Below are 18,657 nucleotides of genomic sequence, written 5' to 3' on the forward strand. Positions count from 1 at the left end.
ATTTTGGGGTGAAAGAAATGCTGTAACAAATGTGTAAATACTACTACTGAAATTCTTCAGCCTAAATTGAAGATGAACAACAGGTAGTCTACCTGTCCTCCTCTTCTGGAATCTCATGGAAGCCCCATTAAGAATGGCTGGTAGTTATGAGTTAGTGGTACAGGTCCATAATCCCAGTGACTCAGGAAGCGGAAGCAGGAGGTTCAGCCTGGACAACTTAGTGAGGCCCTATTTCAAAATAAAAAGTAAAAAGGACTAGAGAGATAGCTAAGTTTTAAAATACCCCTGGTTTCAATCACTAATACCACCCCCCCCCAAAAAAAAAACTGATAGGCAGCTATTTTCTTATCTCTACCACTAGATGGTACTGGTGATCAAAATCTTCAAGTGGATGCTGATCTTCTGGAGCATAGGAGCACAAATCTTGTCAGAATAGCATTAACTGTAGGCTTCCTTTGCAAGGATCCTGGGAGTGGGAGAAAGGCATTCTGTATGTATGTTTTTTCTCTCTGCAAAGAGAGAATGTAGCCATACAGGAGGCACTAAGAGAAAGCCCCAAACTCCATATAACTTACTAAGTAAGAAATAAATTAACCTAAGCAAATCCCTTCACTTTCACATCTGTGAGATTGGGAGTTGGGTGGTAACAAGAGGGGGAAAAAAAAATCTGGTCAGAGTCCATATACTAGTTCTTAAAGGAAATTTAAAACTTGATTCATTAAAATGAGAGTTGTCTATTTAATAATTTTTAAAAGTACTGCTTAAAATCACCTGCAAGCTTAAAACTGTCCTCACACTTATCATTCTTGAAGATGCTATAGCTAAAATCATAATTTCTTAGTCCACTTCCTGACAAGCTTATATCCCTCACCTCCAGTGTTTTGTAGATTTAGTCTTAATTCATAGGGTTAAAACAACATGCTCAAGGTCGCTCAAGGTCACTCAACATACATGACAAAAATCAGGAAGCGAACTCAGATTTTCCTGCTACATAATACTTCCCCATCCATTGGATGCCTAGAACTGACAGTATGATCTAAAGTAAACTTGACATACACAATGGTATCACAACTTAGAAGGATCCAATAAGATAAAAGTTTGGACAGAGTTAAAAAGGAGTTTATTTTTAAGATGTTCTTATTTGTCCAATAATTTATTTCAGAAGGTAATATAAGAGAATGGATCTGAAATTCCTGATAATGATTGCCTTGCTCCAATGTTGTCAGACTACTAAGGCCTCCTCTCTCATCACGTTCCCCTGTCTCCTCAGCTTGTTCCCTTTGAGCTCCTTTTCCAGCTGGCCATTAGGGCATATTGTGGCAGAGCAGACACCTAATCTGCTTTATCTAGTGAAGTAAAACAAAGGGGAGGAGGTGAAAACTCCATTTGCAGGCCCCAATACCTGTCTAATAGTTTTACAGATAATTATCAGTCTTTCTGTTTCAGAGATCTGAATATGGTGAATCATGCCCCCAGCAATTTGAGGCATTGGCCTACACCCTCCTTCCTAGCCCCGACTTCATGCTCGGTTGCTTTGTGATTCTAGAAAAATAACTGTGTGATGCCTGAGGATCTGAAGAACTTTTACCTAATGACCAATGGCTTCCATATGACATGGAGTGTGAAACTGGATGGTAAGTCATCCTCCTTGCTGTTGGGGAACATTGCCCTGGTGGAGAGGTTGGGTGGGACAGCTCTGGGCACTCACAACTTATGAGTCTTTCAATCTACACAGTTTTTCTGGGTTTTTGAGTACCACATTCAGAATCTGTGATTTTTCTCCTAAAGCTAACAGATATCTAGTGCTTTACCTACTTCTACCCTCTTCCAGTGTCTAGCTGGTACTGGCCTGTGAGCTTAATTTCGAGGCTTCCTATAAATAGGGTTGGAATAGAGCGGAAGAAAACATTAATTATTACACACAAAAAAAAATAGAACTGCTAGCCTCACTTCAGAGTAGACTTCTCAGAGTAACCTGCAGGAAAGACCCATGGTCCCTGGGAGCAGGTGTCCCTCTCTTTCAGACTCTTCCTTTATTCATACCATTGTGAAGACTTCAGTGCTCTAACCCTCAAATCAGAACCTTACCTTTCTCTTCCTGTACCACCTCAGCCTCAGTCACCATCTGCCTCAGTTTGTAGGATGTCATCTTGCTTTAAATGTGTCTAGACTAACACATTTGCATAATGGGTGTAGGGACTCTCAACTTCGTACAGAGTAGAGCTTGCAGCTACTGCACATTTAGATGAGGACTTAAAGAAGTTCATAAGCTAGGAAATTCTGATTTAGCTGCCGGAGTCCAGCCCATTCCTGACACAGACTTGCCAGTCCTCATCCCTGTTGGCTTTTATTGCCTCCCACTCCAGCAACATCCCATCCCCATATTTGCTTAGATCTTAGGAAGTATCCTAAACCTCCCCATTGCTGACCCAAAGGAGGAGAGACTTCTGCTTCACAGAACTGACTTTTCTTTCCTGCCTCCACCTCCTGCCCACATATATGAATTACCTTTTTTTGGTGATTCCTGAAGCCTTTATGACTGTCTCCCATTGCTGACCAGAGAAACAGAATTCTAATAGCTTACTAGTGAACATTTAACTTTAGTTTTTACTTAGAATTGTTTTTTCAATGGCCTAAAAGTTATCTGTCACCAGCAGTACCTTCCCTATACCATGGCCATGGCCTTTGGGATCTGGAGCAATAGACAGGGGACAGAGACTAGATTGACTGACAGACACTCCCTGCCCACATTATGAGGGCAGGTTAGTTCCCTCACAAGCCTGCCTCAGAGAAGAGATATTACATGACTATTTTATAAATGAGTCTCTGGTCATATATTGCAATATATGGGCAGGTTAGTTCCCTCACAAGCCTGCCTCAGAGAAGAGATATTACATGACTATTTTATAAATGAGTCTCTGGTTGTGTTGCAATATTTTCTATAACTTGATCTTCCTAGTCCTGGTCTTTTTATCATGATTACTGTACCCGTTCTTTACTGAATAGCTTACATTGTTAACAAGAAAAGACGGTAGAGGCAGCTTCCAGCATTTTATTAGTAGTCTCTTCTCCTCAAACAGTCCATGGTCTATACCAGCTGTTTTATTGTTTTCAACCATTCCAGTTTTTCTAGAAGTCAGATTGGTAAGTCTGTGTGCCACCCTCGGTCAAGGATTCTATACAGTAGATAAGGAAAATATGCAGTCTTTCTGTTCCTTATTTGTACCCTAATCACAGAAGACTAGAACCAAGTGAGAAGGGTTGCCAGTTCTCTCCATTGAGTAAGGGAAAATGATGAGAGATATTTTCCATCATGAAAACTTATAATAAGAGAAAAGTCCAGTATATAATCAAAAGCTGTTTCTCCTTTGTAAAGTATAATTGTTTATGCAGCATATTGGTTAAACTAGGGCAAGAGAGAGTGGAAATATTTTTTAAGTCATTTACTCTTCAAATGAGGTTCCTAAGTTCATATTTTCTAGCTCTTCTTGAGTATCCCTTTCTAAACTTTTTCTGTAGCCATACCCTAATGTAGTAGGGACTGTTCATTGCCTGTGGCCCCTGATTCCATGTTTGTTTTGTTTTGCATGAAATGCCGGTGCTTAGGGCCATGTGGTGACTGATCCTCTTCTTCCTACCTTTCATCAAATGCCTCAGTCATGTGACCAACAATAGCTGGGCTTATGATGACTATTGTAACTAGGCTGTCAACTTTTTGTCATTCTTTTTAATGTCTCCATAGAGCACATCATTCCATTGGGCAGTATGACAATTAACAGCATCTCAAAACTGACTCAGCTCAACCAGTCTTCCATGTATTCACTTCCTAATGCACCAACTCTGGCAGACCTGGAGGATGATACATACGAAGGTATCTGGAGGAACTTCTGCTTTGGGTTAGAAATGAACCTGCTTGCTTCCCTTTTATAATATTGAGGACCATGGGAAGAGGTTGTGGCACTGTATTATATTCCACTAAGCCAAAACCCTTCCCACTCATAGCTCCTTAGAACCATGGGAATAAGGTTAAAACAGCAGCAGCAGCAGCAACAGCCTATACCAACAAAGGAAATTTTAATGAAGCAAATCAAGGTTGGCATCTTTGTTTTGTTTCCTCCTGGTTCAGTACCAAGTACACAGTAAGCACTTAATGAGTACATGCTGAGTGAGTGAATAAATGTTGTAAATTAAGCTTCACCTAGTACTTAAGTATCAGGGGGGTTCAGGGAATATGACAGTCTAAATACAGCCCCTTTCCTCTCCATTCCTACCTTTAAAGCTCTTTTTTACTTCTAAGTGAAATGGCTCATAGGGTTATTAGCTGCTAAAGCCTCAAGTGAGGGCTTCTTCTATCAGAATTATTTAGCTGCTTATAACAGATACCCAGTTACAGTAACTAAATAGTGGTTAATTTCTCTCATGAAATCTGGAACTAGGTTAAAGTTGCTGCTTGAGAATGTGAAAGTTTCCCTCTCACTTCCTGCAGCACCCGCCTTTGGTATGGTTTTCATCCTCATGGTTGAGTATTGTGGGCTCTACCTCCCAGTTCAAGTCTGTGTTTCTGACAGGAAGAGGAAGGGTAAAAAAAACAAAGAACAATGGCCAAAAAAAGAAAAAAAAAAAAAAAGCCCTTGGCAAAATTTCTCCTCATTTTATCTTGAAAACAGTTTTTCTCAGAAGTCTCTCCCAATAGCCATTGGTCAGAACAGAGTCAAAAAGCCACCTAAAGTCTGACAACTAGACCTGAAGAAGTCTTGGGAGATATTTTTATTTGTGCAGTATTACCTCCTCAAGCACAATTGGAGTTTATGAAAGAAAAGAAGAATGGATAGTGAGTAGACAGCTAGCGTCTAGGTCTTGGGGGTTTATTTAAGCTCTGGCAGAGGGAACTGATGTAAGGCTTTCTCCCTCCACTGGACAAACAAATGGAGAACAGTGCAACAGGAGTCCAGAGACAAAAATTGGGAAGTGATGAGTCCAAGAAAAAGCCTGTCACTCAAAGCTATGGAATCCCCAGTAGTAAGAAAAGTTCACATTGGTTTAATAAGTGTATGATATGGTTTCTCTAAAAAGCAAAGAAGTAGTTACATAGAGTAGGTCTTTCCTGCCCGTGAGTCTGGAAGAAAAGAAGTACTCTGTAGAGGGGCTTCAAGATAAGTACTGAGCCAGGGATAGGGACCATATTTATCCTATATACTTACAGGTATAAAGACCACTTGGCCTTCTGGCACCTGCTGGACTCATGCTTTCTGCAATAGTCTAACAACTAGATCTAAGTCTCATTAAAATGTAAATAGAAAAATACTGACTTTTCTAAGGGTACTCAGCAGACAATCAGAAGACATCAGAAGAAATATTAGAATATACAACTAGAGAACTAAAACTGCTAGAGCACACAGATGAAAATCTAAACAAAAATAAGCACAAGAACATTTGAAATTTTTAAGACAGCACAGAGACATAGATAAAAAAATTACAAAGATTCTCGAACAATTGACTAAATGAAATGAAGAAAATACAAATATTATTGACACCTGAGTTAGACAGAAAAATTATGTGGGATGAATATTATAGAACATAGGTAAGTAAATTTTAGAGAAGTGAATTTTAAGAAAAAAAAGTAGGAGAGTATGAGAAGTAGAAAATAAATCCAGACACCTTTCATTGCAATTATAGGTGCCAAAGAAAGAAGAGATGGAAAGGCAATAAATACAAACAAAAGAAAATTTCTCTGCAGATAGGAAATACTCAACCTAAACCTAAATCAGAACAATAAAAATCCCCAAACATCTAAGCATATCCTGATAAGGAAAAAATGACAAGCTTTTAGTCAAAAAGAATAAATTGTACAGGAGTAGTAATCAGACATCAGTGGGAATTAGAAGATGGTGAAAAACATTTCTGGGTTACCGAGAGAAAAAGGAGTGAAAATCAAGAGTTCTATGTTCACAGACTAAATATACCTCAGGTTATAAGAAGGAAGTTGTAAGGGCTCAAAATGTGTTACATAAGAACTCTTGAGCATAGTGCAAAGAATATTCTAAAAGGTGCTATCCCATTTCAGTTTAATTCAAATGTGAAGAGAGAGGGCAGTTAAAGTATTCTAGGTTAAATCCTATTCTGCCCCCTTCCCCCACCCCCCCCCAAAAAAGGATATATTTAAGTCCTAAATCTCAGTACCTTAGAATATGACCTTATTTCCAAATTGCAGACTCAATTAAAAGATGTGATCATACTGGAATAAGGTGAGCTTTATAAAAAGAAAATTTGGACACAAGCATATATTGGATGAATGCCATTTGAAGATGATGGCAGAGGTAGGGGCAATTCCTCTACAAGAAGTCCAAAAATTTCCAGTAAACAGCCAAAGGCTAGGAGAGAGGTATGGAAGAAATTCTTCTCCACAGCCCTCAGAGGAATATTCTTTGGACACTTTGATTTCAGATCATAAATTTCTGTTAAGCTACTTACTTAGGGCTATTGTAACAAAGTACCAAAATGTCAAAATAGTGATTTCAGTGGTCCTCATAATGGATAACTGAGAGAAAAGGGAAGGGGTAGCAAATGAAAGATCTTATTTTACTTTAGGAAAGAAGTACAACAACTTGCTGGGGAAAACAGCTTTGGTGTGCCAGTTTTCTATTCCTGTATAACGGATTGCTACAAATCTAATAGCTTAAAACTACACAAATTTATTATCAGTTTTATTTATTTATTAGAAGTTTCTATGAATTAAGATTAAAACTGCAGGTCAGCTGGGTCCTCTTAAGGAGCTGACAACTGGCCAAGCAGAGAATGCAGCTATCTGAAGCTGAACCCTAGTGACTGAAATAATGTTGGCTGAGACTGATCTCATTGGAGGCACCGGGGTCTCTTCCAGGCTCACTGTGGTTGACTGCTTTTAGTTTCTTGCAATGTGGTACTTAAGTTCCAATTTTAATCCTGACTTTCAGCCAGGGTTCACTCCAAGCAAGTTAAGGCTACCCTCAGATATAAGCCATATGTCCCTTTCTACATCATGGCAGCTTTTAAGCCAGCAGGAAAATTTCTTCCCAGTGTGCTGTGAACTTTCTTAATGTAGCCCAATCCAGGGAATGACTGCCCATCGTATCCACAGGTCCTAAACCACCCTCAGAGGAAAGGATTATGTGAGATGTATATACCATGAGGCAGTAATCTTGGGGATCATCTTAGAATTTTGTATATCCCATTTGGTTAGAGAAATGATGGTATATTGTTTTCAAATAAAGATAGTCATGGATCTAATTATCAAAAAACAAAGGTAATCAGGTCTCAACCTAAAATACAGACAGATGGCTCTTGGAAAGTTCACATTTATTTGGGAATGAGTAATGGGGAATTCCAATGTGGGATGCAGAGGCTGTGAAAAGCCGTAAGTGCACCCAGAGGGGTTGAGGTAAGGGCAGGCTTTTAAAGACCCAAAGGAGAAGTTTACCTGAAATAAGGTTTTTGGTATCCGGTCATTATAGCAGTTGGTATTAGCCCATTGGTGGAGACAGCCATTGCTAGGCAGTTGTCTTATCTGAATTTCAGTAGTCTTGAATAATTCCTTGAAATAAACCTTGATAACAGAAAATAAGTGTACAGAGAGCAAAGTATATGAGTTTGAGCTGCATCTAGGATGCGAAGGAATTCCTGATGGGCTTTAGGAAGTCCTTGTGATAGTTCTATTTCTGACACACAGCATGAGTGAAGCCCACACTGTTTCAAGACCTGCTGGCTCTATTTTGTCTGGGGTACATAAGAAGAAACTCATCATCTCAGTATTTTGAGACAGGATCTTGCTAAGTTGGCCATGTTGGCCTCAAACATGTCATCCTCCTAATGTGATTATAGAGTTGTGCCACTACGTCCCACTAAAATTTCCAGTCTAATAAGGGAAATGTTGAATGACAGGAGTTTAAAAAAGAAGAAGAAGAAGAAAAGAAAAGGAAGTGACTTAATAATTAAGATATATAACATTAAGATGAGAGAAATAAATCAATCATTACATAAATTGTATGGGATTGAATCTCTTTTGAAAGATAGAGACTACTAAATTGATTAAAAAAAAAAAAAACGCAAAAGCAAAACTTACCTGTATATTATCTTCCAGAAACATTCTTAAACTGATGAAGAGACTTCCTCTTCTGGTAGTGGCAGATTATTCAGAGCAGCCTTCCTGCTGAAGACTTAAAAGCAGGACAAAATTTAACAATTGTTTTCCTAAAAGCATCAAAGAGCTAACAATATGCTAAGGTATGGTATCAGATCAACATCCAGAAGAAGACAGAAATCCAGGGAAGATGATTGTGGAGTTGCTTTTGTCTAAGGTACACTGTCCTCTTCAAAGGAGGAAGAAAGGCTGCTGAAAAGCTGAGAATTTGACTCATTTATGAGCAAGGGGAATAAAATGGATTCCAGGGCCTGGAAAAGATGGGACCATGCTCTTTGTAAAGGAGTAGTGAAAACCTGAACCCTGGGAGCAAGGATGAACCAGAACTAACTGTTACTCACATGGACTGAAGCTCAGTGTGAGTCATTTATGTGATCCAGAAAGTGTTAAATCCCAAAACTGAACATAGTTAATCCTAGGTTATTAATCTCAGAGAATGGCAGATGCAAATAAAAATTCACTCTAGAGAAATGTCCCAAAATTGTAATAATGGTAATGATTGCACAACTTTGTAAACATACTAAAAAACCACTGAATTATACAATTTAAATGAGTGAATGCTAAAATAGGTGAAATATGTTGCAAAAAAAAACTTTTTATTTTTTTTTATTTTTTAGTTGTAGATAGACACAACACTTTTATTTATTTATTTTTATGTGGTGCTGAGGATCGAACCCAGGGCCTCACACATGCGAGATGAGCGCTCTTCCACTGAGCCATAACCCCAGCCCAAAAAAACCCTTTTATATAAAGGGAAAAATCCACCCTAGAGGGAGTAACATTATCCTAGGCCTCAAATTGTTTTTGTAAATAACTTTTCAAAAAAATAGTTTCTACTAAACTAGATACAAAACCCTGCTGCAAGAACCATTACAAATTACAGGTCCCATTAAGAGATCCACCAGTATTCCCAGGTATAGACCACACAACAAGATGCTAATGCATACATGGAGTTAAAACCAAACTAAAATTTAGGGGAGGAACTGAAACAGTGGTACTGCAGATTTGAGGTGGAGGGTGGGGATTCAAATGGTGCCGTTATACTCTAAGGTAATGGCAGATAATACTCTACAATCCAGAAGAACATTTAAAACAATTACCTGAAAGGTCTGGAGAATAGCCAAAATCAGGCAGAGACTGGAGTGTAAAACTACACTTAGCAGAAGGGAACCTCACTGCAGGAATTTACTCTTTTTACAGCTTTTCACCTAAGGACAGACTCCCCCACCCCCACCCCCTGTCCCAACTTTTAGCATCATGCAGGGCTGCTAAAATTTTGGCAGAATCACCAGTCTAGACTTTTAATTTCATCCAAACAGGAGTAACAGAGGCCAAATTTCTCTTCCCACCTGGCACAGCAGTTAAAGGAAGGCCTAGACAAAATATACAAAGTGTTTTTTAGGACATTGCCATTAGGCAACAAAGAACAGTGAGCTATGAGTAATGGGAAACAATCATGGTGAGCTGTATAATTTCCCAAGTTTACTTCCTTGAGAGTTCCCAGTCCACAGGATAGAAAGAAGAACCCAGGCAGGGACCATTGTTCTCTCCAAGTTAAGATGACAAAGTTGTGAGCCCAGATAGATTAAGGCAGCTAGAGTTCATAGGATTGACTAACAGAGAGCCGATTAAAGAGAGAATTCCAGAATTCTATGAGGGGTTTCCTTGAGTTTTCAGCAAAGAACTGATAGACACATGTGATGAAGAAACTGCCCAAGGTCAATGACAAAAACCACTGAAGATAATTAGAGGGAACAATATCTATTCCTCATAAAGGACCAAGAAGACTAAGCAAGCTGAAATGCCTCATGATTCACAGAGCATTAAAGTACATGGAAGGGGCTGGGGATGTGGCTCAAGCGGTAGCGCGCTCGCCTGGCATGCGTGCGGCCCGGGTTCGATCCTCAGCACCACATACAAACAAAGATGTTGTGTCCGCCGAAAACTGAAAAATAAATATTAAAAATTAATATATAAATAAATAAATAAAATTAAGTACATGGAAGGGCTTGCCTTAGAAAGGGGAATAATTAGCTATTGATAAACACTACATTGATACTGCCTGTCAAATCTGAGAGCAAAGCCCAAAGTATCTGTTTCCAAGTAACTATGTCTAAGAATAAAGCTCAAGAGTATTTATGGAAATACAAAAATCATTAGCACTCCACAATGTAAAATTAACACTTTTTGGCTCCTAATCAAAGATGATCAGGCATGCAAAAAAAAAAAAAATACAACTATAATAAGGAGGAAAGTAGGTTAATCAAAACCAACCCTAAATTGACACACATTTTAGAATTAGCATGTATAGATATTAAAGTTATTATAACTTTATTCTGTATGTCTTTGAAAGTACAGATTGGAAACTGTGTATTACAAGTTTAGCTTTTGGAGTTTAGGGTCTGAGATGAAAAATATATTGGATGAAATTAGCGGTGGCAAAAAGAAAAGATTGCAGAAGAATGGAGAACCCAGCAATAGGGACTATCCAAAGTAACAGAAAGGAAAAAAAGTTAGTAAAAAGAGCATCCGTGCACTGGGGAGTAACAAATGGTATAGTATATGTGTGATTAGAGTCTGTGAAAGAAGGGGTTGGGGGTCAGAAAATAATAATACTTAAAGATGTAATGACCCAAAGATCTACCAATTTGATGGAATTATAAACTGATATATTCACTGAGTTCATTAGACCAGGAAAAAGAAACATGAAGTGATACCAAAAAACATCATAATTAAATTGCTCAAAATGAGGATATATTAGTTTTTTGTTGCTGTTAATAAAATACTTGATGAGAACAATTGAGAGGAGAAAAAGTTTATTTTGGCTCACGGTTTCAGAGGTTCGGTCCATGATTGGCTTATTCCATTACTCTGGGCCTGAAAATGAAGTTGTAACCTGGTGGCAGAGGAAAACAGCTCTTCTCCTGGCAGCCAGGAAGCAGAGAGAGGAGCCAGGGACAAGATACAGTCCTCAAGGGCACACCCCTAGTGACCTACTTCCTCCAGCATCACCTCGCCTAGCTATAGTTAACACCCAGTAGTTCATTCACATTATTAATTCATCAAATGGATTAATCAATTGATGAGGTTACAGCTCTCCTCATTTCGTCATTTCCTAAAAGTCTTTCTGAACTTTGCTACATTGGGGACCAGGCATTCAACATGAACTAGGGGAGATTCCAGAGCCAAACCATAACAAGGAATAAAAAACAAAATCTTAAAAGCAACCAGAAGAAAAAAGCCAGATTACATACAAGGAGCAAAGGATATATGTCTACTTAGAAATAATTCAAGTGAGATAAAATACTCAAGAAAAAAATGTTAAAACTAGAATTCTGTACCTATTGCAAATGTCTTTCAAAACAAGGACCTTTTATCAAAAGCAATCTGACAATGTCCATTCTATTACAAGAAACCTACTTTGCATAAGGAAAACACCAGAACATGTGCAGTCATAATTATTTTACAATTCATAGCAGAATGATGATAAGGTGAATTCCTATCGATAGGAGAAATAGACTCCCACAAACCATCAAGCAGCCACTAAAAGAATGAATCAGTTAAAGGGTTTTCCATATGGTATTATTGTATAAAAAGCAAGATTCAGATAATGTGTATGATATCCTATTTTTAAATAATAAAAAATCCCTGAAAAAAAGAATAAAACAATGTCAGCATCAGGTCTGTCAACTTGTTCTGACTTTATGTGGTACCACTCCCAAGAAACTCAGGTCCTCCTGTTACCTTCCCCCAAATTCTCTGACAATGTCTATGGGTAATGGGACAGCCCAGTCAGAAGGCCTAATCCATCAATGAGATCAGGAATTTATAGAATTTTTTGGAAAATACTACTTAATAGTACGTTTGAGATGAGTTTGTTTGTTTGCAGCCAGTGAGGACCAGCCAGAGAAGCCTCACTTTGACTCTCGCAGTGTGATCTTTGAGCTGGATTCATGCAGTGGGAATGGGAAGGTTTGCCTTGTTTACAAAAGTGGGAAGCCAGGTAAGAATCACAATGGGATGCTGTAGTCTTCTAGTCTGGGTGTGATCTTGCCTGACTGCTTGTCAGCCATCACACAAAAGGCACATACCTCCCTGGCTTCTTGAAGTGCTTCTAGATTTTCTGTGTGCCAAGACTTAGAAAGCCCCTTTGGCCCTCTCTAGCACCCCCTGTAGGCTAATTTTTAGTCTTCTTTAGCCATCTTCATATGTGAGTTACTACAAAACAGTCAACAGATAATAGGTGAGATAAACTAAAAGAAATAGTCCTTCTGTTTATAGACCCCTCCCTGCAAGCTCATACTTTTAGTAAACATACAGGAAACACATTATCTTTGTTTCATACTTCTGTATCTAGGCCAGTTAATAATAATAAAAACCTGATTTATTAGACCTCAAAATTCCAGATGGGAAATCATGAGAAAGGGGGACCAGTAGTGGATAGTGAGGCTCTGTGCCCTTGAGCAGTAACTGCTACCCCCTCCCCCCACCCAAAGGCAGTTGAGACCTTGAGACTGAAACTACCGAACTGGACAAAGGCAAGCCATCTTCAGTAGATGGGGGGAGAATGTACAGACACCAGGATTTACCTTTGGGGGAAGGAGAGTTTATCTCCAACTTGAAGAATCTTTGCAAACAGATTTTGAGCTGCATCTTGAACTATAGTTGGAATTAGATATTGCAGGGAGTGGCAAAAACCATGTCATGGAATTGTTATTCCAAGTTAGTGCTCTACATGAACCATCTAGAGGATGTAGAGATGAAACCTGAAGACTAACTGCTCTCTCATATGCAGAGCTTGGAAAGCCAAGCAAAGAAATTGAGACATAACGTGGAAGACAGTGGTCTATCATTCTGGATTACTTAGACTGGAGAGATTCAAATGAAAATTTTTTATGACCATAAGCAGTTTTGAAAAAGGAAGAGACCAGATAATGTAGGCCTCTTAGAGAGATGTTATAGCTGTATAGACAACAGATGAACCAATGAGCTAATAAGATTGGAAGGTCAGAAACAGGTGTAAGGCAGGAGCTGGTATGAAAATGCCTCTGTCACTCAGAACATCAAAGACTCTATTATAATAGTTTTCCACAGCATTTCTGGCTCCCAAGAAAGACCTCCAAAAAAGCCTGAGCCATTCAGAGTTTGCCTCTATCAGGAAAGTTGAGACCATAGTGTGTGCCCGGCAGATAGAAAGAGGCTGATCAAGAATTTGTAAAAATGGCCATTGGAGAATGTGACTAGGAGGTTGGAAGAGGAAAAAATGGAATTTTTACCTTATTTTATATCCTTTACTATTGAATTTTTTAAAATCGTGAGTGTATATTGACTGATTTATGGTTACAAGGAAATAAGTGTTAACTTACTTCCTTTGTCTACTATTTTAGCATCAGCCCAAGACACTGAGATCTGGTTTCTGGACAGAGCATTATACTGGCATTTTCTCACAGATACCTTTACTGCCTATTATCGCCTGCTTATCACCCACCTGGGCCTGCCCCAGTGGCAGTATGCTTTCACCAGATATGGCATTAGCCCACAGGCCAAGGTAAGGACTGGGAGGGGGAACACCTGTCATCTCAGAGTATGATGTGTATCAGAATCTTCTGAGGAAATTATTATATTGCAGATTCTCAACTTCCCCATTTAAGAGATCTGGGATAGAACCCAGGAAACGTGTTTTTAAAGCAAGGCGTCTGATTACAGTGTTAAGTAGACAGTGTCACATAATATTGATCTAGTCAAGTGACTCCCAACATAGCTGACCCTCAGAATTACCTGGGATGTTTCCATCTTTGATTGTTACTGGGAGCTGACATCTAATTGATTGTTTTGGATTGGCAAATATATGTACTCAAAAGAGTGCAAAGTAAATCAATTTTTCCTATTCTCCCAGTGTACTTCCACAGAGGCAGCCATGGATACCAGTTTATGTATGGTTCCAGAGATACTCATTGCATGTAACACATGCAAGCATATGATTTTTGGTTCCTTTTTGCTAAATCACAAGTATAATGTACTGTTCACATTGTTCTTTTCACTAAACAGTCCATCATCAGTTGAGGTAGACTGCCTTGTCCTGTCTAATGACTATGGAGTATTCCGTCAAATGGATTGACTCATTTATACCACACATTTGGGCACCATTTCAAACACACAGATGACAAGTAATACTGATACAGTCCCTAGTTTGAAAACACCCAGTGTGGCAAGAACAACTTTTGACTAGAATGAGCTGGTCTGGGCCCCTTGATGGTAGTTTTTCACAGCACTAAATTAGCAGGAAATTAGGGACTCACCTCTGGCACTATATTACTATGTTTATTGAGAAAGCTTCATTTTCCTCAAATATCCCATACTGACACCTTCCATCAGGTAAACATTGTGATTGGTTGTGATCAAAGAAAAGTCAATAAATGAGGATGCCCTTTGCCCTCAGCAGCTTAGAAAGCCAGTAAGGAAGAGAGCACTAACACATCTTCCATCAGGAAGGCTGCACCAGCTTCTTGTCATACTTCCCCTGGGGGAATGGTGCTGGTGGGGACTGCTACTTCATGGACAGGTGGAAGGACACCGGTCCCTAGATCAGGAAGAAAACAGCATACTCAAGGTCTTAGTTTTCATACTACATTTATTTAGAGGTTATTAGGGATGCCTCATAAAGCAGCATTGTGTCTTGCCAAGTTTTCATTTGGCATAAATAAAGATCTAATAGATTATTCAAGGCAGTTTTTCGTAAAAACTTATATGAATATCCCTTATCTGAAATGCTTGGGATCAGACATGTGCTCAATTTGGCATTTTTTTGGATTTAGATTTGTGCATGGATTTTAACAATTGATATGAGTTTCAGATTTTGTACTCTCGTGTCCTCAGCTTTCAAACCCTATGCCCCAACTAAAGAGCACAAAGAATAGCATTGTTCCTTTGGATTGTGACCTTCTCTCCCAATTCTGCCTTCCAGCAATGGTTCAGCATGTATAAACCTATCACCTACAACACAGATCTGCTCACAGAAGAGACCGACTCCTTTGTGAACAAGTTGGATCCTAGCAAAGTGTTTAAGAGCAAGAACAAGCCCTTAATTCCAAAAAAGAAAGCGCCTGTGCAGCCTGCAGGTGGCCAGAAAGGGCCCTCGGGTCCTACTACCTCTAAACCCTCCTCTGGACCTGGAAACCCTGTCCGGAAGTGAGCACCCCCATTATCGGCTCTCCACCAGCCCCACAGCAGTGATTTCCATGCACGCATGGCCCCAACCTCAGATTTTGCATGTAACTGTAGGCATCTTCCCAAGTGACCAAAATTTCAGCCATTTTATCCACCCCCCACCCCAACATTAGCCAGGGGTTGGAAGGGCATCCTGTGTTTTTATCCCCAAGAGTTCTTCACAGTGGGTTTTTCCAGTTCCTGCCTCCAAAAGCTGTGAATTTAAGTTCTATAAGGGACCAGAGAGGTCTTTTGAGCTTTCTTTTCTATCTGTATCCAACCCTCAATCTCTTAGCTAGAAAAGTCCTCCAAAAACCCCTGGTTTTGACCCTTGAAGCATTAGAACTGCACTGTTCAATCAGTAGCAACTAATCACAGGTGGCATAAAAACTTATATGAAAAATTCATATCCTCAGTAGCGTTAGCCACATTTCAAGTATTCACATGGCTACTAAATATTGGACAGTAGAAAGATATGGAACATATTCTTTGCAGAAAGTTGTTTTGTATATAATTTTTTTAAGTTGTCAGTGGATCTTTATTTATTTATATGTGGTGCTGAGGATCAAACCTAGGGCCTCATGCATGCCAGGCAAGTGCTCTACCATTGAGCCACGACTCCAGCCCTGCAGAAAGTTGTTTTGGACAACACTGCAGTAGAATATTTTCATACTCAGATTAGTTAATTTCTTTTGTTGATACCCAAACTTAATGGGTTGCAGTGTTTCATAAAAACTTTAGAAGATTCAATTGTATGTTCTTAATAAATTTCACTCTGTTCATTTTTCTTTAGTTTCTTAAAGTTTGCTTTCCATTTTGTGATGTTTATACATTTGCCAAAATTTTGAGATGTATTCCTGTACTTTATTCTAACCTTTTAAAAGTAAAAACACCCAGGCATCATGTTGGAAAACTCTTCATAGAGTTTTAATGAAACTAGTTAATATTAACAGCAGCTTTCTACCTGCTGTGACTTGTCTAGTCCCACCCTGGTTTGTCATTGGCCATACTTAGGATGGGAAAACCTTTAGAATATGATGGAATTCCAAGATTCCTTTGCAAGTTTCCTGTAATTCAGAAATCATTTTCCCCATAGACATGTAGGGGTATTAGACTCTAGCCAGCCCACATGTGCCTAATATTTGACACAAGATAAACCTGAATTTACCTACTATATACATCTAATGGAATTTCTACAGAGTTGTTCAGGCTTTCAATTAAGAATGTTTTCTAACTTTGCAGCCCTGACAGTGGGCACAAGCAAACTTTCTCTCTACTTCTCAGCAGGGAAATCCAGGAGTCACCTATCACCCACCCACCCTCAGGATCCTTGAGTGGTTGTAGTTTTTTCCCTGAAATTCCAAAGGCTAGAAAATGACATTTCTGAATAGTGAGAGGCAGGACCTTCTACATCTGTACACTTCAGTCCTGACTGGCTCACTCATTCTTTCCTGACTTTTCTTCCATGATTGTCTAGACTCTCTTCTTTGTAGACCTCAATCTGCTAATCAGTCCAGGGCTTTGCTCTTCCATGGCCCACCAGGAAGCTTAAAGAAGTCCCCACAATTGCCCACCTGCACTTCTGACACCACTTTGAGTACTTATGAAGTTCTAAATTTTTGTTTTGATTGCCGATTATAGTGATAGATATGAAATAAGAGGCTTTCAATCCCCCTCCATCTACTACTTCACACAGCCCCTGAGGAAAACAAGGTAAAGAGTTGGCCTTCAAGGATCATGGGTGCTTCACCACTGTTGTAATGGTTCTAAGTCTTAAAATACTAGTGTTCAAAAGTCTTTGGGAGAGCTAGAGACATGGCTCGGTGGTAGAGCACTTTCACAGCATGCACAAGGCCCTAGGCTCCATCCCCAAAACTGCCTCCCCAAAAGAAAACACACAATAACAGCATATTCAGTTGCTTTATATACACCAGCATGTCAGCTATTCTGGCTCACTTCTAATGGAAAATATTTAAAATAGCAGCACCTCTGGGCTTTGCAGTTCCATAGCTAACCATTTATATAATTCAGCCTGGACATTCAAATGTTTTTGTGTTTTTTAACAAGTACATGCCTGTGTCAAATTTTCCCTAATTTAAGTGTTTTACCCCTTTTAAATTAATTGTTTAGGTTATTACATTTTGAGCATTTATAAATGTGCAGCAATTCAAGGGAGGTCCAACAGCACCAGTCCAGCATTTGACTGCTTCTTCAAGACAAGGTTAGAAGGAAAATGAGAAGGCATGTCATTCTTCATTGCGACAGATGTCCTTCCTATAGTACCTGAGGAGCCCATTGGAGGACCAGTTCAGTTTTGGTCCAGTTCTAGATTCCATAAGTGAAACAACAGAGGAACCAGGAGAGCAATGGTGTCCTTCAAACCAGTGGCAATCAATGGGAGTCTTCCAAAGACTGTAGAAGGAAGGCAGTTAGGATAAAGAAAAGCTCAAGACCTGCCTCAGAAGGAAGAGTGATGAAAAAGCAGAGCTGGTTACATCATATGCAGGACTCAGTACAAAATGAAGATGTGAACCTCTTGTTCAAAAATCAGAAAAACTACCATTAAAGGCCCTAAAGTGTTCTTTTCCTTTCTTCCATGGTTTCCTACAACTTATTATGGTGATGTTTTCTGTTTGCTCCTTAATACTGTTACAAGGAAAATTAAAATTTTTAAATTAGTATGCATTTTACCATTCTTTTTATATTGTGCATTTTAATTCCAAATATAAAAGCATTTACCCATGTAGAATCACCAAATTTACACAATTTGCTTTTCCCAAACTTATGTATATATATACTATGCGCATATGTATTTTATTCTTACCAGAACAGTAGAAAAATCACACAAAACTCAATCAGTATTTCCCTTCTTGATATGTGCACGTTTTAACACACTCTACCTCTAGCTTACTGATGAATATAGGACTTAAAAAAGGAAGTATGGACTGCTTTATGTTTTCCTTTTCTTCTTTGTCATCCTTTTCAGCACAAGTAGTTAGCTAAAGGGAAACAACATATGAGAAAGAATGTATATGATGGGGGTTCCTTGGTTATTTGTGTTTCTTAGCGTACCATTGCCTTCTTTCTGTGTTTTAGCAAGTCTGGTTCAAATGGAAAGCATGACTTGGAGCTCCCAGCACTCTGTATTCAGTTACATAAGTTTCACTGCTTTTATTCTGAGCTCTGCCACATTATGGATCCTCAGAAATCTTGTATTCTCAGAGCATTCTAAAGGCTATCTGTGCATGAGGCACTAAGGAACAGTGGACAAACAC

The 18,657-nt window shown here is 39.0% G+C and overlaps 1 protein-coding gene across 4 annotated transcripts in view; it reads left to right on the forward strand.

The window, feature by feature from the left end:
- The window catches only part of Tpgs2 (tubulin polyglutamylase complex subunit 2), a 35,131-nt gene extending 17,098 nt beyond the window's left edge, over nucleotides 1-18,033 (forward strand). For 2 of the 4 annotated variants that reach the window (XM_026400057.2, XM_026400061.2), the window contains 6 exons: nucleotides 1,547-1,634; nucleotides 3,743-3,871; nucleotides 12,066-12,179; nucleotides 13,564-13,724; nucleotides 15,141-15,364; nucleotides 17,513-18,033. In XM_026400057.2, coding sequence (XP_026255842.2) covers nucleotides 1,547-1,634; nucleotides 3,743-3,871; nucleotides 12,066-12,179; nucleotides 13,564-13,724; nucleotides 15,141-15,364; nucleotides 17,513-17,537 — 741 coding nt within the window. In that variant the 3' untranslated portion in view covers nucleotides 17,538-18,033. Of the gene's footprint in view, nucleotides 1-1,546; nucleotides 1,635-3,742; nucleotides 3,872-12,065; nucleotides 12,180-13,563; nucleotides 13,725-15,140 lie in introns of all 4 variants that reach the window. The other 2 variants (XM_026400059.2, XM_026400060.2) reach the window with 2 other exon arrangements.
- Nucleotides 18,034-18,657: the final 624 nt, after the last annotated feature.

Source organism: Urocitellus parryii, chromosome 13 (assembly GCF_045843805.1).
Source record: "Urocitellus parryii isolate mUroPar1 chromosome 13, mUroPar1.hap1, whole genome shotgun sequence".
Lineage (NCBI taxonomy): Eukaryota > Metazoa > Chordata > Mammalia > Rodentia > Sciuridae > Urocitellus > Urocitellus parryii.